We start from the raw sequence: 15,647 nt of genomic DNA on the forward strand, positions 1-15,647 counted from the left end.
ACCATCATCAGTGAGTAGGAGGTGGATTCTGCGTACTGAATTGATTGATGCACCAAGCGAAAAGAAGAAGAAGTTCTGACATCCAAGCGGTGTGCCGTCGATTAGATCCTCGTCGCTGATTGGTCGATGGATGTAAACGGCACACCGCTTGGATGTCAAAACTCTTCTTCTTACCGTTTGGTGCATCAATCAATGGTTTCACTGAGTGGAAGCTGATAGTGTGAGTTTTACGCGTCAAGGGTGGTTTTTGTTTACTTTTCTGCTTTAGTGGTGGTGGTGTGGCAGCTCTGGGTTTATGGCAGGGAAGCGGTGGGTCCAGCGGAATATTTTCTCGAAAAAAATGAGTTAAGAGTGCGACAATCGTTGAGTGAAGAACTCGGGCCGCGAAAATAAAATAAATCGTAGCGTTCTGACCCGCGTTGTGCTGTGAAAAGTGCGATTTCAGCCAGACAGAGTGAATAGAAGACCGTGGAAAAGATAGCAGTATACGGGGAAGTGATTAAAGGAGAAGAACCTGGGAAATTGTGTGTGATTCGTGTGGAAGAAGCGTAAAGCGGCGGCGCCATCTTGGCTGCCAGCGAAAACGACAGAAAAAGAACAGTGAGAGAAGAAGAAAACACAGAGGAAGAAGCAAGAAGAAAAAGAAACATATCCAAAACAACACGGAGAGAAAAAGAAAATAGATGTAGATAAAGAAGAAAAAAAAATAGTGTTAAGTGACATAGGATTAAGCATTAAACCATAATGTAACCCAACGGAACAACATGGAGCAATCATCACAAATTCAAACAAGGAAACAATACCTGAAAATGAAAAAAAGGAAACGGCAAGAAGGTAAACCAAACAGGACAAATCAGCGAGAATGGAGGCACACAAAACAACATGGGACAACGAGAGAAGGTGGAAGAATGGGCAAGCGAAACAGTATTCCTGGAGCCGGCTGACATGGAAAAACCAACTAAGCAACACCCCATGTGTGTGGGCAAAGCTCTAACAAGACACGGTATACAGAACTACACGGGCATCTCGGCGGTGGGAAAATTCCGCTTCAAGGTCTCGTTCCAGACGATTCAGGACGCAAGGAAGCTGACGGAGATAAATCTTACTGACGAGAACCTCAAGTGCTACCTGCCGGTAATCCTCAAGCAAACAGTAGGCTTCGCGAGGGACATCCCCAGGTCATACTCGGAGGAGGAAATCAAGGAAAACCTGGTGGCTGATGTCGAAATCATCAAAGTAGAAAGAGTTAGGAAGATGGAGCAAAATGGGAAGCTACGGGAAACCGGAAACGTAAAAATCACTTTCAAAGGGAAAGAATTGCCGGACAAAGTGGAGCTGTACGGCCTGCTCGTCCAGCTCGAACTGTATCTTTTCCCAATCAGGCAATGTTCAAACTGTTGGGCATTCGGTCACCGAGCGGAGAAATGCTGGCGCTCCGCCAAATGTCGCGAATGTGGAGAGCATCACACAGAGGGCACCTGTACGCAAAAAACGTGCATAAACTGCGGAGGAGAGCATGCGCCTACGGATGAAGAATGCCCGGAGAGGGAGAAGCAGATCCAGATCAACCGGGCAATGCAGCAGGAAAGATTAACCTACAGGGAGGCCAGAGAAAGATGGCACAAACAGCATCAAAACCAGTTTGAACTGCTATCGAACGCAGATGAATTCCCAGCAATCAACCAGGCACCAACCAAACGAAATGCATCCGGAACCCAGTACAGGACAATAAGACAAACATCGGGAAGGGCAAGCATCCGTGTACCAACAACAGCACCCAAATCGATGTCCTACGCAGAAAAGGTGAAGGAAATCCCACGACAATTCGAAGAAAATCCCCACAAGACGTCAATGCTGGAAAAAACCATCAGCGAAATTAAACAGTTCTGGAGGAATCTCAATCTAGTTCGAAAACTAATGAAACTACAATCAGCCATTTATGTGGACGTAGCGGGACAAGCAGCATCGGACATCAACTATGAAGGAATGTTGATCAGAATCAGTACAACACTAAACCAAATCATCGATGAGTTCACGGAGGACCTGGAAGAGTATGCGACGAACACCAGCAAGGAACCAGAAGAGCCCACAATTGTTATCGATGGATAAGTTCAGGATAATTCAATCAAATGTACAGTCATTGAGACCAATAGAGACTAGGGAAGAAATGTTAGTTTATTTGAAAAGAGAAAATATAAGAATAGCCAGTCTCCAAGAGATCTGGATAAAGCCAGAAGAAAATTATAGGATCAAAGGGTTCAAAACGGTTAAAAAGTGCAGGAAAGAAGGTTATGGCGGAGTGGCCCTTCTGGTCAGGGAAGATGTAGAGTTTGAGGAAGTAGATTTACCAGAGTTTTGCCCAATCGAAGCGATAGCGGTGAAGACCAAAAACATGAAAACAAATTTTGTAATATTTTCGGTATACGTTCCGCCGGAACATAAATACGTAAGAGACGAAATAAGGCAGATAAAAGAAATGTTCAATTACTTTGATAGCTTAAATGTACCAATAATCGTATCAGGAGACTTTAACGCTAGGAATCCTATCTGGGAACAAGGATGCAAACCGTGTCCAAAAGGACAAGCAATCGCAGAAGAACTCCTGAAGAGCAACCTGGTGTTGCTGAACGACGGAACACCAACAACCATCCCACGGATCAACTGTCAAGCCACAGCCATCGACCTGTCCATTGCTTCACAAGACCTGGCAGCAAACATGGAATGGAACGTGGAAGACGAAGAGTTTGGGAGCTCGCATCTGTGCATAGTAATGTCGGTCTCGATGGACATGCCGGTAGTGTACGGGGAACGAACCAAGGTCAACGTGAAAAAAGCCATAGGCTTCCTGAACGAAATACGTCCGCAGTTCTTGTATAACCCAGAGGAAATGCAAGACATTTTTGAAGAAAGCATCCAAAAGGCAAGCTATACTATTGCCAACAAAAAAGCCAACTTCCTTAAGCGCTGGTGGAACAAAGAAATACAAGAAGCGTACAATAAAAAGAGGACCCAGCTAAGAAACCACAACAGAAACAAATGTCTCGAAAACCAACTAAAACTACAGAAAGCAAGGGCAATCTTCAAACGCATAGTTAGGAAAGAGAAAAGAAAGCACGACACAGAAATGAAGGAAAGCATCAACGAAAACACACCAGCGAAACAAGTATGGAACATTATAAAAGGTATTGACACGAATTTAACAGGAAACAAGAAAGGAGCAGATGCACACCCGCCAAAGGATATCGCAGAAAAGTTCATCAATCATAACTATAAACAAATCTCAACCGAATTGGAACCAATCCGAAGGAAGGAGGCTGATCTAGAAGAGTTGGGAGGGTACATCGAAATTGGCGAGTTCCTGCAGATTCTGAAAAGTAAGAAGGATTATTCGGCGGCAGGAATAGACGACATCTCGTACAGAATTCTGAAAGGCCTGAAACTGGACATCCTCGTCGAGATTTGCAACCAACTGAGCACGGTGTGGAAAAACAAAGCCATTCCGGATAGATGGAGGAGGAATAAGCTGGTACTAATCCAAAAGCCCAACAAAGATCCAAGCAATATCAACTCAAAAAGAGGAATAGTACTGATGAACGTGTTTTTGAAATTGATAAACACAATCATCAAAAATCGACTGTATCAGTATCTAGAAGCTAAACAAATATTCCCGGAACTATCATTCGGTTTTAGGGCCGAACACTCCGCTATTGGCTGCGTCAACTATGTGATAAATAGCATTCGGGAGGCGAAAAAGTCCAAGAAGCAAGCATTGGCTATATTCCTGGATCTGAACAAAGCATTCGACTCGGTAAACAGTCAAAAACTGATGGAAATACTGGCGATGAAGAAAGTTCCATCGGATGCACAGGAATGGGTGTACGAATACCTGCGGGAAAGACGAATAATCATCCAGTCACCAGAGAGAGCAGTATCGATCACCACCAACACCGGGCTGCCACAGGGTTGCCCGCTATCACCGCTACTTTTCAATGTTTACACGGTGGATCTGCATAGCATACAAGAAGAAGGAGTGATTCTCGTTCAGTTCGCAGACGACTTTGCGGTATTGGTCATAGGCGAACAATGGGAACTAGTCGGGAAAGCCAACAGATTCTTAGGGAAACTGAACACCGAGCTACAACTACTGAACCTAGCTGTAAATCCGGACAAATGCGCGGTCATAAATTTTAGCAAAATACAGGACTCCAATGTGAACGTGAGGATACAAGGAAATAGGATAGAGCTTGTAAACACACACAAGTACCTAGGATACACGATCGACCGAGGATTCAAACACAGGAAGCACATAGAGGCAGTGGTCACCAAGGCCAACAAGAGCATGAACATGCTCAAGATGATCAGCAATCGACGAAGCCCAGCAGACCCAGAAACGATGTTGAAAATAGGTAACGCCCTAATCCGCTCAAAACTGGAATACGGGGCGATAATATATGGAAACGCAGCGAAATCGAATCGAAAAAAGGTAGAGGTAGTACAAAACGCATTTGTAAGGATAGCCATGCGCTTCTTGAAAAGCACGCCGGTTAATGTAATGCTCGCGGACAGTGGACAACTACCAATGGAGAACAGGCTGGAATGGCTAGCGTTGAAAGACACACTTAAAGCTAAACATTTAGTAAACCCAAACCGAAAGTTCGTAGTCGAAGCCATCAACAACAACGGAGGGAATGGCTCGTACCTGACCGAACTGGCATGCGAGCACAAGGAACTGGCGATGCAGTTGTTCTCGAATAAAGACGACTTAAGGTGACTCCCCGTATCACTCCTATTTCAGCACTTCTTTTTCGATTCTTATTTCTAACAATCATCGAGCGCAACAGTAGTGGTGTTGCCTTTTTACATTTGTTCCATAAACAAACAAACAAAAATAGCACCGCTTTGTCTCGCTTCCGCCAATGTAAACATTACAAGATTATGGATCCTTTAAAAGCAATTCAAGCAGTACACTACAGTCCCGATTCGATCGTTGGTGGCCCGATGGATGGGCTGTCTCGATTGTTGAATGTTCACTGGTTGGGGCAAAACCCAACTAAAAAGCACTGTCAATGTCAACATAGATGTCAAATCGAGTTTGACGTCTGACCGCCGTTGCAACGGAGCTCCTGTATACATAACGTTTGTGAAAGTATGCGAGTGTTTCGTGACGTATTTCTCGTCACTCGCGTGTGTCTAGAGCATTTTGATCAGATGTCAGTGGCCCCAACGAACGAATACGATTCGCTAATCGAGGCGCAATCGTGACCCAACCAGCGAATCCAGGCTGTACTCAGTTTTGCTAAATCACAATCAAACACGTCTCAATGTTACGAAAAACATTGGATTTTATGTGTAATAAGCTAAAAATGATCGAATACTCTTAGCATGCTCTTCCGCTGTTGATGTTTGCCAGCAGCAGCAGTGTTGGCGGACAGTGCGGAGGAGATTTCACAAATAAAAGTTATGTGCTTTTATTACTATCATGTGTGATTAAAAGTACAACAATAATCATTCGAAGAATAGTTTTCGATTTTACGACGCATAATCTATAAATTTGAGTTGATCATTTCAATGATTTTGATTGATTTTATTGATGAATTGGCCCGCAAGATCGACATCACTGCGTTCAATGATCGATGATTGTGCGCCAGAAGGCACCGTCGCACACAGGCGTAAATGGGCCAAATTCCTGGCCATAAGTTGAAAATTTTTTTCAGGGTTTTCCAGAGTCTAATATTTTTTAAAGATAAATGAAGTAATGCTTCATCATGTGGCAATCAATAAAATACTTTGGGATGCATATTTTTTTAAGAATAAATGCCGAAATTTGACGATTTTCTCTACTGTTTTTTTTTTTCATTTGCATCATAACTCATCGGAAGAACTTCAATTATCGTAAAACTGACAATTTGAAAAAATAACTGAGTATGTAACACAGTTCTCCTGATAAGGGTGTATCATTTATACAAAAAACTTCACCTGGTCTCATTTATTTTGCTCTCTTACAGAAGAGTTTTCCAAATCATGTTTTTTGTCAATTTTGAAACATTTTCAGCATTCAAAAAGTTTTCAGATTCTGCAGCATTCCGCGATCTGAATAAAATTACAATAAAATATAAGGCATATTCTTTGTGAATCGCAAAAGAACGGGTACCAGAAAGTACCAGACGAAAAAATAAATCATTTTGAAATTTACACCTTTTTGACTAGTTTTTAGTTACAATTTATGTTTAATATTGATATAACAACTTCGTTTCGACTACTTTTTCAATTAACGGCCACTTATTCTCGGTAGATAGATCATAGCAGAATACAAATCTGATCTTCTATTTCTTAACAAAATGTGTCAAATGGAATTAATTTAGTAAATTTGGGCAGAAAACTCCATACACCGATAAACGCCTAAATGTATGCATTTCAGTAGTAATCTAATGTAGCTAGAACTGTTGTGTTCAAAATGTGTTATAAAAAATCAGAAACAACTCAAATAATGTTGATTACATTTGTAGCATGTAATCATATGTTGATGCACCGTTAAGAAAATATTTTAAGATAAATATTGTTTTTGATAGCTAAACTCATTGAGTTTTTCACTCAGTACTCCACGAACTAACTTTTATGTATAAAGTTGTGTTAAAATGCCATGTTTTAATAGAAAAATTCAAACTGATATATTCCACACGGCTTCTATCATCATGTTCAAATTCCTAAAATTTCAATCCATGATTAATTTTTGAGTTTTGATGTGTTTTCCAGGGCACTATAAAAATTACCCCAAAATGAAAATGTGATTCCCAAAATATCTAGAAAAAGGTACAACATTTAAACTGAGTTTAAGGGACCGTTCAAAAATAACGGCCCATATTCCCAAAAATTGTGAAGATAGAACAATTGTTCAACAAGTTTCCCAATTATGACACTCCTTACAACTTTGCTGAAGACATAAACTCGTTATCTACACTTATGAAAGAATTGAATTTCTCTCACACTTCTAAGAGAATTTCTTTGAAACGAGGTGGCCCTTGTTTCCAAACAATATTTTTCATGGAAATATAATTATTTTTCAGTTCTCTGTTGTCAAATAAAAATGTTCGACGCTTCATGCGACTTTTGGGGGTAAAAATAAACGTTGTCCTTGGAGAGGTTATAAGAAATCAGCCTTTAAGTGGATTAATATGGCTATTTATAATCCAAAATGCTTCATCAATATCTAAATTCACAATTTTATCGCTAATACATAATACACCATAAAAACGTGTTAAAACTTTTTGGCCATGAATTGGACCCTGTTACTCCAGTGTGCGTCGCGACGCGCTGCTGCCGTCGTCGTGGGTGGTAAACATTGCCATCGAACTCTTGGTGCGGCTGAGACAAATTTATATGATTTTCAAGTTTGAGTGAAAATATTTCTTTGTGGCATAGATAGTTCGAAAGAGAAGTTTAATTGGAATAGTGTGTTCTATATTTCTTTTACAAATATCTTGCGTGAAGTGGAGAATTTTAGAGAAAAGGTAAGCGTCGATTTTCTTACGTAGGTGTATTAGTGCAATACTGTGTAAAGTTGAATTTGGATGATGATTCTGAGGAAGCCATTTTGTGATGACACAAGAAAAGGCCTTAACGGAAGTAACGCAACGAGTCAAGCAGAGTGACATCGCGGTGAAAACAAGCCTACCTGGAATAGACGCGAAAAAAACAAACATCAGCCCAGAACTATGGAGGGCAGCGGCGACTGAAATGCTGAACTCAACATACAGAAACCGCAAAAAAATTTACACCGACGCATCGAAAAACTCCAGGGGAACGGCAATAGCGGCGGTAGACTGGTCGGACGGATCCTCTAGAAAGAAAAAGATCAACGAAAATACTAGCATCACCAACGCTGAACTGAGAGCGATAGCAGAAGCAGCCAACATTATCGACGAGCGAGGTTACACGGAATCGGTAATCATCACGGATTCTAGAAGTGCATGCGAGTGTTTGAAGAACAAGGACCAGATCCGAACCAATCATATCGTAAGAAAAGTGTGCCTGCAGCTAGGTGAACTAAAAAGCCAAGGAAAAAACGTGGTGATACAATGGATGCCCAGCCACGTAGGGATACGAGGCAACGAACTTGCAGACGAGCTGGCGGTTTCCGAAACAGAAAGAACAGAGACAGATGAAACGGAGCAGGAAGGACAACTACCCGGATAAAAACTAACCATAGGGTATTTGGTGAAAACCATTCCTGTACCATACAGTGTACCAGCTACAATATAGTGTATTGTAATGCAATGGTTCGCTAAAAGCTTTACATCACAGACAAACAGACGTATCACTTGTAACAAATTTCGATTAAAATCATCGTCACGAAAACTAAATCGCCCAATACTAACCAGGCTGTGTCACGCAAACTACTCAGTAGGTGGCGGCAGTGAGCAAACGTCAAACAGGAGCAAAAACGATGCGAGCGCCGTGACCGAGCGATTTGCGAACTACAAAATATTTGAACTAACCGTTAAAAAGAGTAACGATAAGAAGTGAGTAGAGTAAGACGTCTGTTTTACATTATACATTTACATCCGATCTTTATGTAACAATATTTATTGTATATCCGACAGAAAACCAAAAACAGGGCGCGTGTCGGGAAGCAATCTTCTCACACGCGACTAACACGTTAAAAAAAAATCCTCAATATGCATGAAAATGAAAAAAGAGAAAAATACTTCCAATTGCTTCAAACATTTCTAAACATTGTTTCTAAGCGTCGCAAAGCAATGTTTTTATATTGAAATTTCATTATTGTGTATAATTTTCTGCTTTGATGAGTCCACTTTCAAAAAATAATTTTAATAATAAAACTTTTAGCTAACGTTAATTTGAACCGTAAATGAGTAAAATAAGTTATGCGTGCATATGTTTTTGTTTTGGTTGCTCACCACAACTTCTCGATTGTTGATAAAAATTCGTTCCAGAAAGCAGTAAATCAATTCAACATCTTCAATTCAACTGGAAAAACATAATTATGGACCAGGAAACAGAGAAGTAAGTATATTTATTTATATTAAGTTAAGATGACATCAAAATTTGATTATTTATGTTGCAGGGAATACGAAAGCGAGGAATATTTAGACGAGGAGGAAGGAAATGGCTCAGATCCATTGATGGTGATCGGAGATAATTTGGAGGCTGACGCGGGAATCTCAGACCAGCTGCAGCCGATGAGTGACGATGCCAGAGAGGACGGATTTTCGGATGATTCCTCAGAAGATGCCGCGGACAAATCTGGAGGAGAAGAGTTCGTGTTTTCGTTCAACGGAATATTTTGTCGTCGGCTGTATCGCAGTCAGCAGCGCCCGAAAGAGACAGGCAGGGCTTTGGTGAATGGTAATTCAGTGGAAGAAATACTTGAATCACTCTGGATTCAAGCTAAACATTTGATGGATCGGCAAGTGATCTTTGAAAACGACGTTCCAAGCTGGGCGGAGAAGGTAGAACCATCCATTGAAGATATCGGCGAGTTCGTGAATCTACAGGACGAGGTGAAGAGGAAAATTTATTCTACAAGCGCCCTGACACCACGACTGTTGAGGAACTGGCGAAACAAATACCTCAAAGTGTTTGTGTATGCATTTTCAACCAGCGTGGAAACAGCCGGCCAATATCAACAGATATCGAAGAAACTATTGGCCCCACAAAATCCAGATCGAGCGGGAGCCCACTCCACCAGAGATGATTCTGCGTTGGCTGACGAGTTACGGCTTAATCATTCTCACCTGGAGGGCCATCACAGTTCCTGGCTACTGTGGGCCAACACAATTAATTGCTCACCAGCTCATAAGCAACAGGCTTTGAAACAAGCAGAATCTCCTCCGATAGAGCTGTCGAAGTACTTCCGATGGGCAGCGGTGTCGGAAGCAGCTCGTTTACAATCGATTCATCGGGGTATGGTTGTAGCTAAGACTTCCAATACTGCCTGGTGCCGCGAACTGGATGATTTGAAAAACAAAGTGTCTCTCGGGATTTCAATTTTTCAAGACGTTCATCAGAAACTGGAAGCCATGACTATTCGAGGAAGTACGGAATCAGAGCTGTTCAGTGCGATGGAATCAGCTACTCGTCCAGAAGAAACCAGCTTGAGCCACTCTTTGGCTGAAAAAGTAATGGATTGCAGTGACGTTGATCATGCGTAGCAGTGATATGTAGAGAAAGGATTTTGTTTTATTTTTTTACATCCGATTGTTTTCTTTTATTTGTGATTCATTATTTTTTAAATATATAAACACGTTTTTATCAATGCCAATTTACGCTTTCGTTTCAATCAAAAATTATCTGGGAAAAACATTGAAATCCATATATTTTGGATCCTGACTCAAGCCCCTTTCTGGAAGAAATGTACCGCCGGACATGTAGCCACAGTTTTCAAAAAGCTTGTGACATGGATATACTTTAAAGTAGTTCAGACCATCACAGACCTCTTCCAAAATCGATGCATTTTCTTGGTGATGTCGCCGAAGATGTTTTTTGATTAACCCGAATACAATCTCAATCGGGTTGAAAAAAGGACAGTAGGCAGGAAGGAATATGGGGATGATACCAACGGACCTTAGGTAACGAATTATATGTGGATCGCAATGGATGCGTGCTCCATCTAGGATCCAGACTGAATGAAATCCTGGATATGTTTGAACGAGGTTATTGTTTATCGCAAATTTACGGCAGCAATCAAAAAACTTCAGCCTGTTGAATGTTCCTTCCGTCCAAAAGCTATCTAAGATTCCATCCATTCCAAGGAAACACAAAAGTGAGACTCGGGGTTTTCTAGAGAACTCTCCACGATAGAGAAGTTTCTGTCCAACCACCCCATACCCCTTCCTGCGTAACATATCCTTGTTATCAAAGGATACTTCATCCAGAAAGACTAAGTTATACAAATCCCATCGAATCGCAAGCATTTCCTGGACAAATCTTATTATCTCAGAATCACGTATCTGCCCAAGTAACCATGACGCTGTATATAGAGCATTAATTTCGCTTTATAGTGTATTATATGACATGCGATATAAAGTTGTTTTGTCATATAGGTACCATTAAAGTAAGTTTAAAATTGAAAGTGGCGCTACTATTGTTGATTTAAAGCAAGCTTTACTGTGGTGATTGCTAAAGCATATAAAATGCTTGTACCATATAGCTAATGCAATCAAATCGTATGGAATGCATACTTAATGCATCATGTCAAAAAAGAAAAAAGTATGTTTTTCATTTTTCTATCTATTTTTATCTTCTCATACCTGTTCCGATACTCTCACTTTAATGTTTTTTATTGTATTTCGGGAATTGAACCTAGACTGTTGGAACTGGACCACGATGAAACTCGGACGCGCTAACGCTATGTGCTACGATACCATGTATTTTGCACATGGAAAAATGTGCAACATAAGGTAACGTATACTTAGCTCGTGCCTTATTGAGTTGTGTTATCAGCAACTCTAAAAAAAATGTGCTGGGGTCTGAATGCCATACTCTCGAATATAAATTCGTCTGTGTTGATTCTGTTTTTTTGTTTTCATACGTGCTCACTTCTACCAATAAATAAGATACAATACAAACAGTGCTTTAATCCTTCCTTTTATGAAATCGGGGCGTTAAATAAGGAAACTAATACCCCACATATTTTTTGTTCCCTCAACATCTGATTGTTTTCATACCCCAACCAGAAACCACAAAAACCATACATAATCTATATGTTCAAATAGCAACATCTGAGCATGATAATCTAAATGCTACGCAGCAATCCATGAAATTTTTTGGTTTGTTTCTTTTTTGTTCTGAATGGTTCGGTTTCTAAAAATGTTTTACAGTTTTTTTTTTCGAACTGAGGGGTATTTTTCTGTTGACAACGATGGAAACTTTAGGAAAGGCATATATAAAGTAATAAGTGCTTGCATTATTGATTGCTATAAAGCATTTAACATGGTAATGCGATGAAGCAATAAACAACGGCCCTATAGAACTTTACAGAACTGTCAAAATCTCGTAATGCTTGAATGCTTTCATAATGTAGATTAAACGCTTCATTACTTGACAGATGTATAATAAAAGTTATCTTGCATTAGCTAAACTATAATACGATTGAATTAATGTTATGATATAATGCTTGTGGTTACTTGGGTACCTGCCTTATCCATTACACCCATCCTACCGACTAACCAAAACTTCAACCTACAACCTTCAATCTGAACCCAGATTGGTACCAGCTCACGCAAAAACCTCGGAATATGTTTTCTGTAATATTTGATGAATTGTCACCTGCTTATGGCTAAAAATCCAGAAATAAATCCAGAGTGATCAATCGACCTATTACCGAAAATTTGAATCAATTGTTAAATAAAAAGGTGATCGATGGGAAGCGAGCGGAGTGTGTGGTGTGTTTCTCTGTGCCATATCCATGGGTCCCAAGTATTTTGGATGTAATTTATTCAACTGATAAAGAATATTTGACAAAGTGTATCTCGATGATTTTTTTACCCATGTATTAATAGATTGGCAGTTAACAAGAGATACAATATTCCAGAATATGTAAGCTATTGTTTAAACATTCCATGCAAGATTCTAGTGGAGATTCTCGCTGGCATTCCTGATAGTTGAGCCCATGGTCGATGATTCTATTATGGAAAGCAATCAACTTGATGCCAAATCTACAATATTTTCTAGAATGACCAAAAATCACAATCATACATACGAATAATACAATAAAAATTTTAATAAGTGTAAGAAGGGTTCTGTTCACCATAGGTTTTTTTAATCTAACTTTTGATTTTGTTGATTTGGGATAACATTGATCATGTCAGTGATCAATGTTCGTTTGTGTTGAAAATACCCTTTCTTGCTAAATTCGGAGTCGCTGATTTCGAATATGTTGTCCAAATTCTTACAAGTTATGAAATTTTTGAGATATTTTAGGATTAAAATCCTTCAAATCGTGAATAACGCCTAAAGGTAGGCAATGGCTTAAGGCCTCGAGTGCGTTTCTAATGTTTGGTTTGATCGTCGGGGTCATATTGACTGCAAAGGGTTAAGGAATTGATAGCCTGCTTTTGAAAAATCGTATATTTTATTAAAAAGTAGCCTTTTCATAGAGGTTTCGGTTATTAAATCCAACTCTAGGATATCGTATTGAAGTAATACAGTGATTTTGAATCTCATATTGTATCTAGTATTCATGCCATGCATGAATGCTTGACAATGTATCTCATTACGTTACGAAACACATTCATGGAAAAATCGATGAATTTTAATGTTTATAAAATTCAATTTTCATAAATTACTAGTCATTTAATAGTTAAAAAATAGCAGATAGCGATATACTATTTGATAAACTGATTCAATATAAAATGCTTGTTTGAAAATTTCATGAGGACGGTCAAGCCGATCAATGTTACTTCGCTGATCAATTACACCCCGTTTTACGGTACACGAATTCTTGAACCGCCTCGATTTCATCACCGTCGATATAAGTTCGGGATGGTGGGCGCAGTGATTCCTCCCTGGAGCCCTTTGCCATCATGTACTTTGTCTTCGATACATTAATGACTAATACGATTCGCCTGGCTTCACTTTTTAGTCGGATGTACGTTAAGCATGAAAGACCATCATCTTGCCGTAACCCTCTGCGAGATTGGAGGGTACTCGAGAGTGTCCCTGATACTCGAATTACGCACATAACTCGATCCATCGTCCGTCCGGGATCCGTATTCGTGCATAATATGCCATAGCTGGCCTTGATCGATTGTATCTTACGCCGATTTAAAATCGATAAACAAATGTTGTGTGGGCACGTTGTATTCACGGCATTTCTGCAACACCTGGCGAATGCGAACATAGACTAATTTCGTAGCACCTTTGCAATCGGAGATAGATGGCGGCATACAATTTGAGACAGAGTTGATGTATACGTGCTACGGGAGCCACATTGCAAGCGAGCTCTCAGGAGCACTGTACATTTTGAAACGGAAAGTTGTGCGCCTCATTTTTCTCAAGATGTGTCTCATGAGCTTCGTCTCATGCGCTGATTAAATTAGAAAATAGCTCGACAAAAACTTCCTAAACAAACGAGAGTTGAAACCTTAACCTTTGCATTGATAGTCCCTAGTCGTATCGCATAGACCAACCAGACACTTGAGTTGTGTACGGAAAAAAGTTGTTGAGGTTCTTCGTTACCAAGAAGTTGTTTTTCACCTTAGATACCAACAGCTCACGCAGCGCATGAGACGAGCTCCCCGGGAGCTATGTGCCTAGCTCGCACCCACAGGATATTCGTGCGCCTCCTAGCCGAGCTCCTAGCAGCGCAGCACACTGCGATTTTGAAGAGCTAGGATACAATTCGGTTGGAGGCTCGCTGTCACATTTATGTACACATGAGCAATGGGAAACTCTGATTTGAGAGAACATCTTGCTGACAGCGCTCAATATACTATACTATAGTGTGTTCGCGCGATAGTTCATTTTAAATTTACTAACGTTATAAATAATGATTAATTAAATTGATATAAGGGTAGCCTACAAGGATGGGAAAAAATCACTCATTTATTGCGCATCCCTCACTCACAACCACGCACAATCTGATGCGAGTGTGCTTCTCCCCCAGTCAAGCAGAATGTTTCCACATTCATTGCACATTCTTTTTAATTGCCGAGCACCAAGCGACGCAAGCAACGACGGCCGAATGAATCGCTACTGAGTCTGTGTGCCGAAGACGAACGAACCAATATTGAACGAATGTTTGTATACTGAATCGGGTGCGAGAGCATTCGTTTTGGAACGTTCACTCAGCGTTCAGTGGAAGCATTCAGTACTGGGAATTGAATCAGTCAGCGCATTTTGATTCAATCAGCTGAATGCCGCTCGGTTGTTGAGAGAGCGAACGTCCTTTTCGTATACACCGATCCTAGCTGATGCATTTCACACTCGCATTTGTTTCTCTTCTGATTCGCTTCGATGTCGTCGGTGGCGAGCCGTTCGTGTTGCGTTCATTCATGGTGCGCCGTGCTCTCACTCAGTATTAGGTTGCTGGCGTTCTTTTGGCTATTTTGCATCGCCGGCATTCGGGTGAGCGAATGAGTTTTCCCATGCTTGGTGGCCTAAACAGAGATTTGAATACTTCATATAAACAGTATACCACAGACAAGGGAGCGTCCATAAATTACGTCACGCTCTGAGGGGGGAGGGGGGGTTCAGCAAAGTGTGACGACCCATAGAAATTTTTTCGAGTCTTCATACAAAAAGTGTGACATAGGGGGGAGGGGGGGGGGGTTGAAAATCAGCAAATTTGGCGTGACGTAATTTATGGACGTTCCCCAAACAGACGTAACTCTTCGAACATTTTTCGATTCAAATCATAGTCACGGAAACATATTCGCCCAATTCTAAAGGGACAATGTTTGGCCGACCACCAACTAGGTGGCGGTAGTGAGCAAACGTCAAACTCGAACAAAAACTATGCGAGCGCCACGGTTGGGCAGTTGGCCAACTATCAAATTTTGAAAAAGACCGTTAAATTGGTGTACTATGGGAATCATCAGAGTGTTACGTCTGTTTGTCTGTGAGTATACTCTATAGAGATTCATGAATCATAAGGTAATCCAAATAGCCATTAAAATGCATTAAAC

General features: G+C 40.6%; 3 protein-coding genes across 3 annotated transcripts in view; all 3 read left to right on the forward strand.

Annotated features, from left to right (window-relative positions):
* LOC109422641 (signal peptide peptidase-like 3) overlaps nucleotides 1-15,647 on the forward strand; it is a 271,923-nt gene that overhangs the window by 248,297 nt on the left and 7,979 nt on the right. The gene's annotated exons all lie outside the window — the stretch shown is intronic.
* LOC109400169 (uncharacterized) lies at nucleotides 333-2,109 on the forward strand. The gene has a single exon (XM_062859375.1). The coding sequence runs from the start codon at nucleotides 883-885 to the stop codon at nucleotides 2,107-2,109; it is 1,227 nt and encodes a 408-aa protein (XP_062715359.1). The 5' UTR covers nucleotides 333-882.
* Nucleotides 7,281-12,783, forward strand: LOC109428019 (uncharacterized). The gene is made up of 2 exons (XM_029872413.2): nucleotides 7,281-9,024; nucleotides 9,086-12,783. Exons 1-2 carry the CDS (start codon nucleotides 9,005-9,007, stop codon nucleotides 10,170-10,172), a joined length of 1,107 nt encoding a protein of 368 aa, XP_029728273.2. The 5' UTR covers nucleotides 7,281-9,004; the 3' UTR covers nucleotides 10,173-12,783.

Source organism: Aedes albopictus, chromosome 3, assembly GCF_035046485.1.
Source record: "Aedes albopictus strain Foshan chromosome 3, AalbF5, whole genome shotgun sequence".
NCBI lineage: Eukaryota > Metazoa > Arthropoda > Insecta > Diptera > Culicidae > Aedes > Aedes albopictus.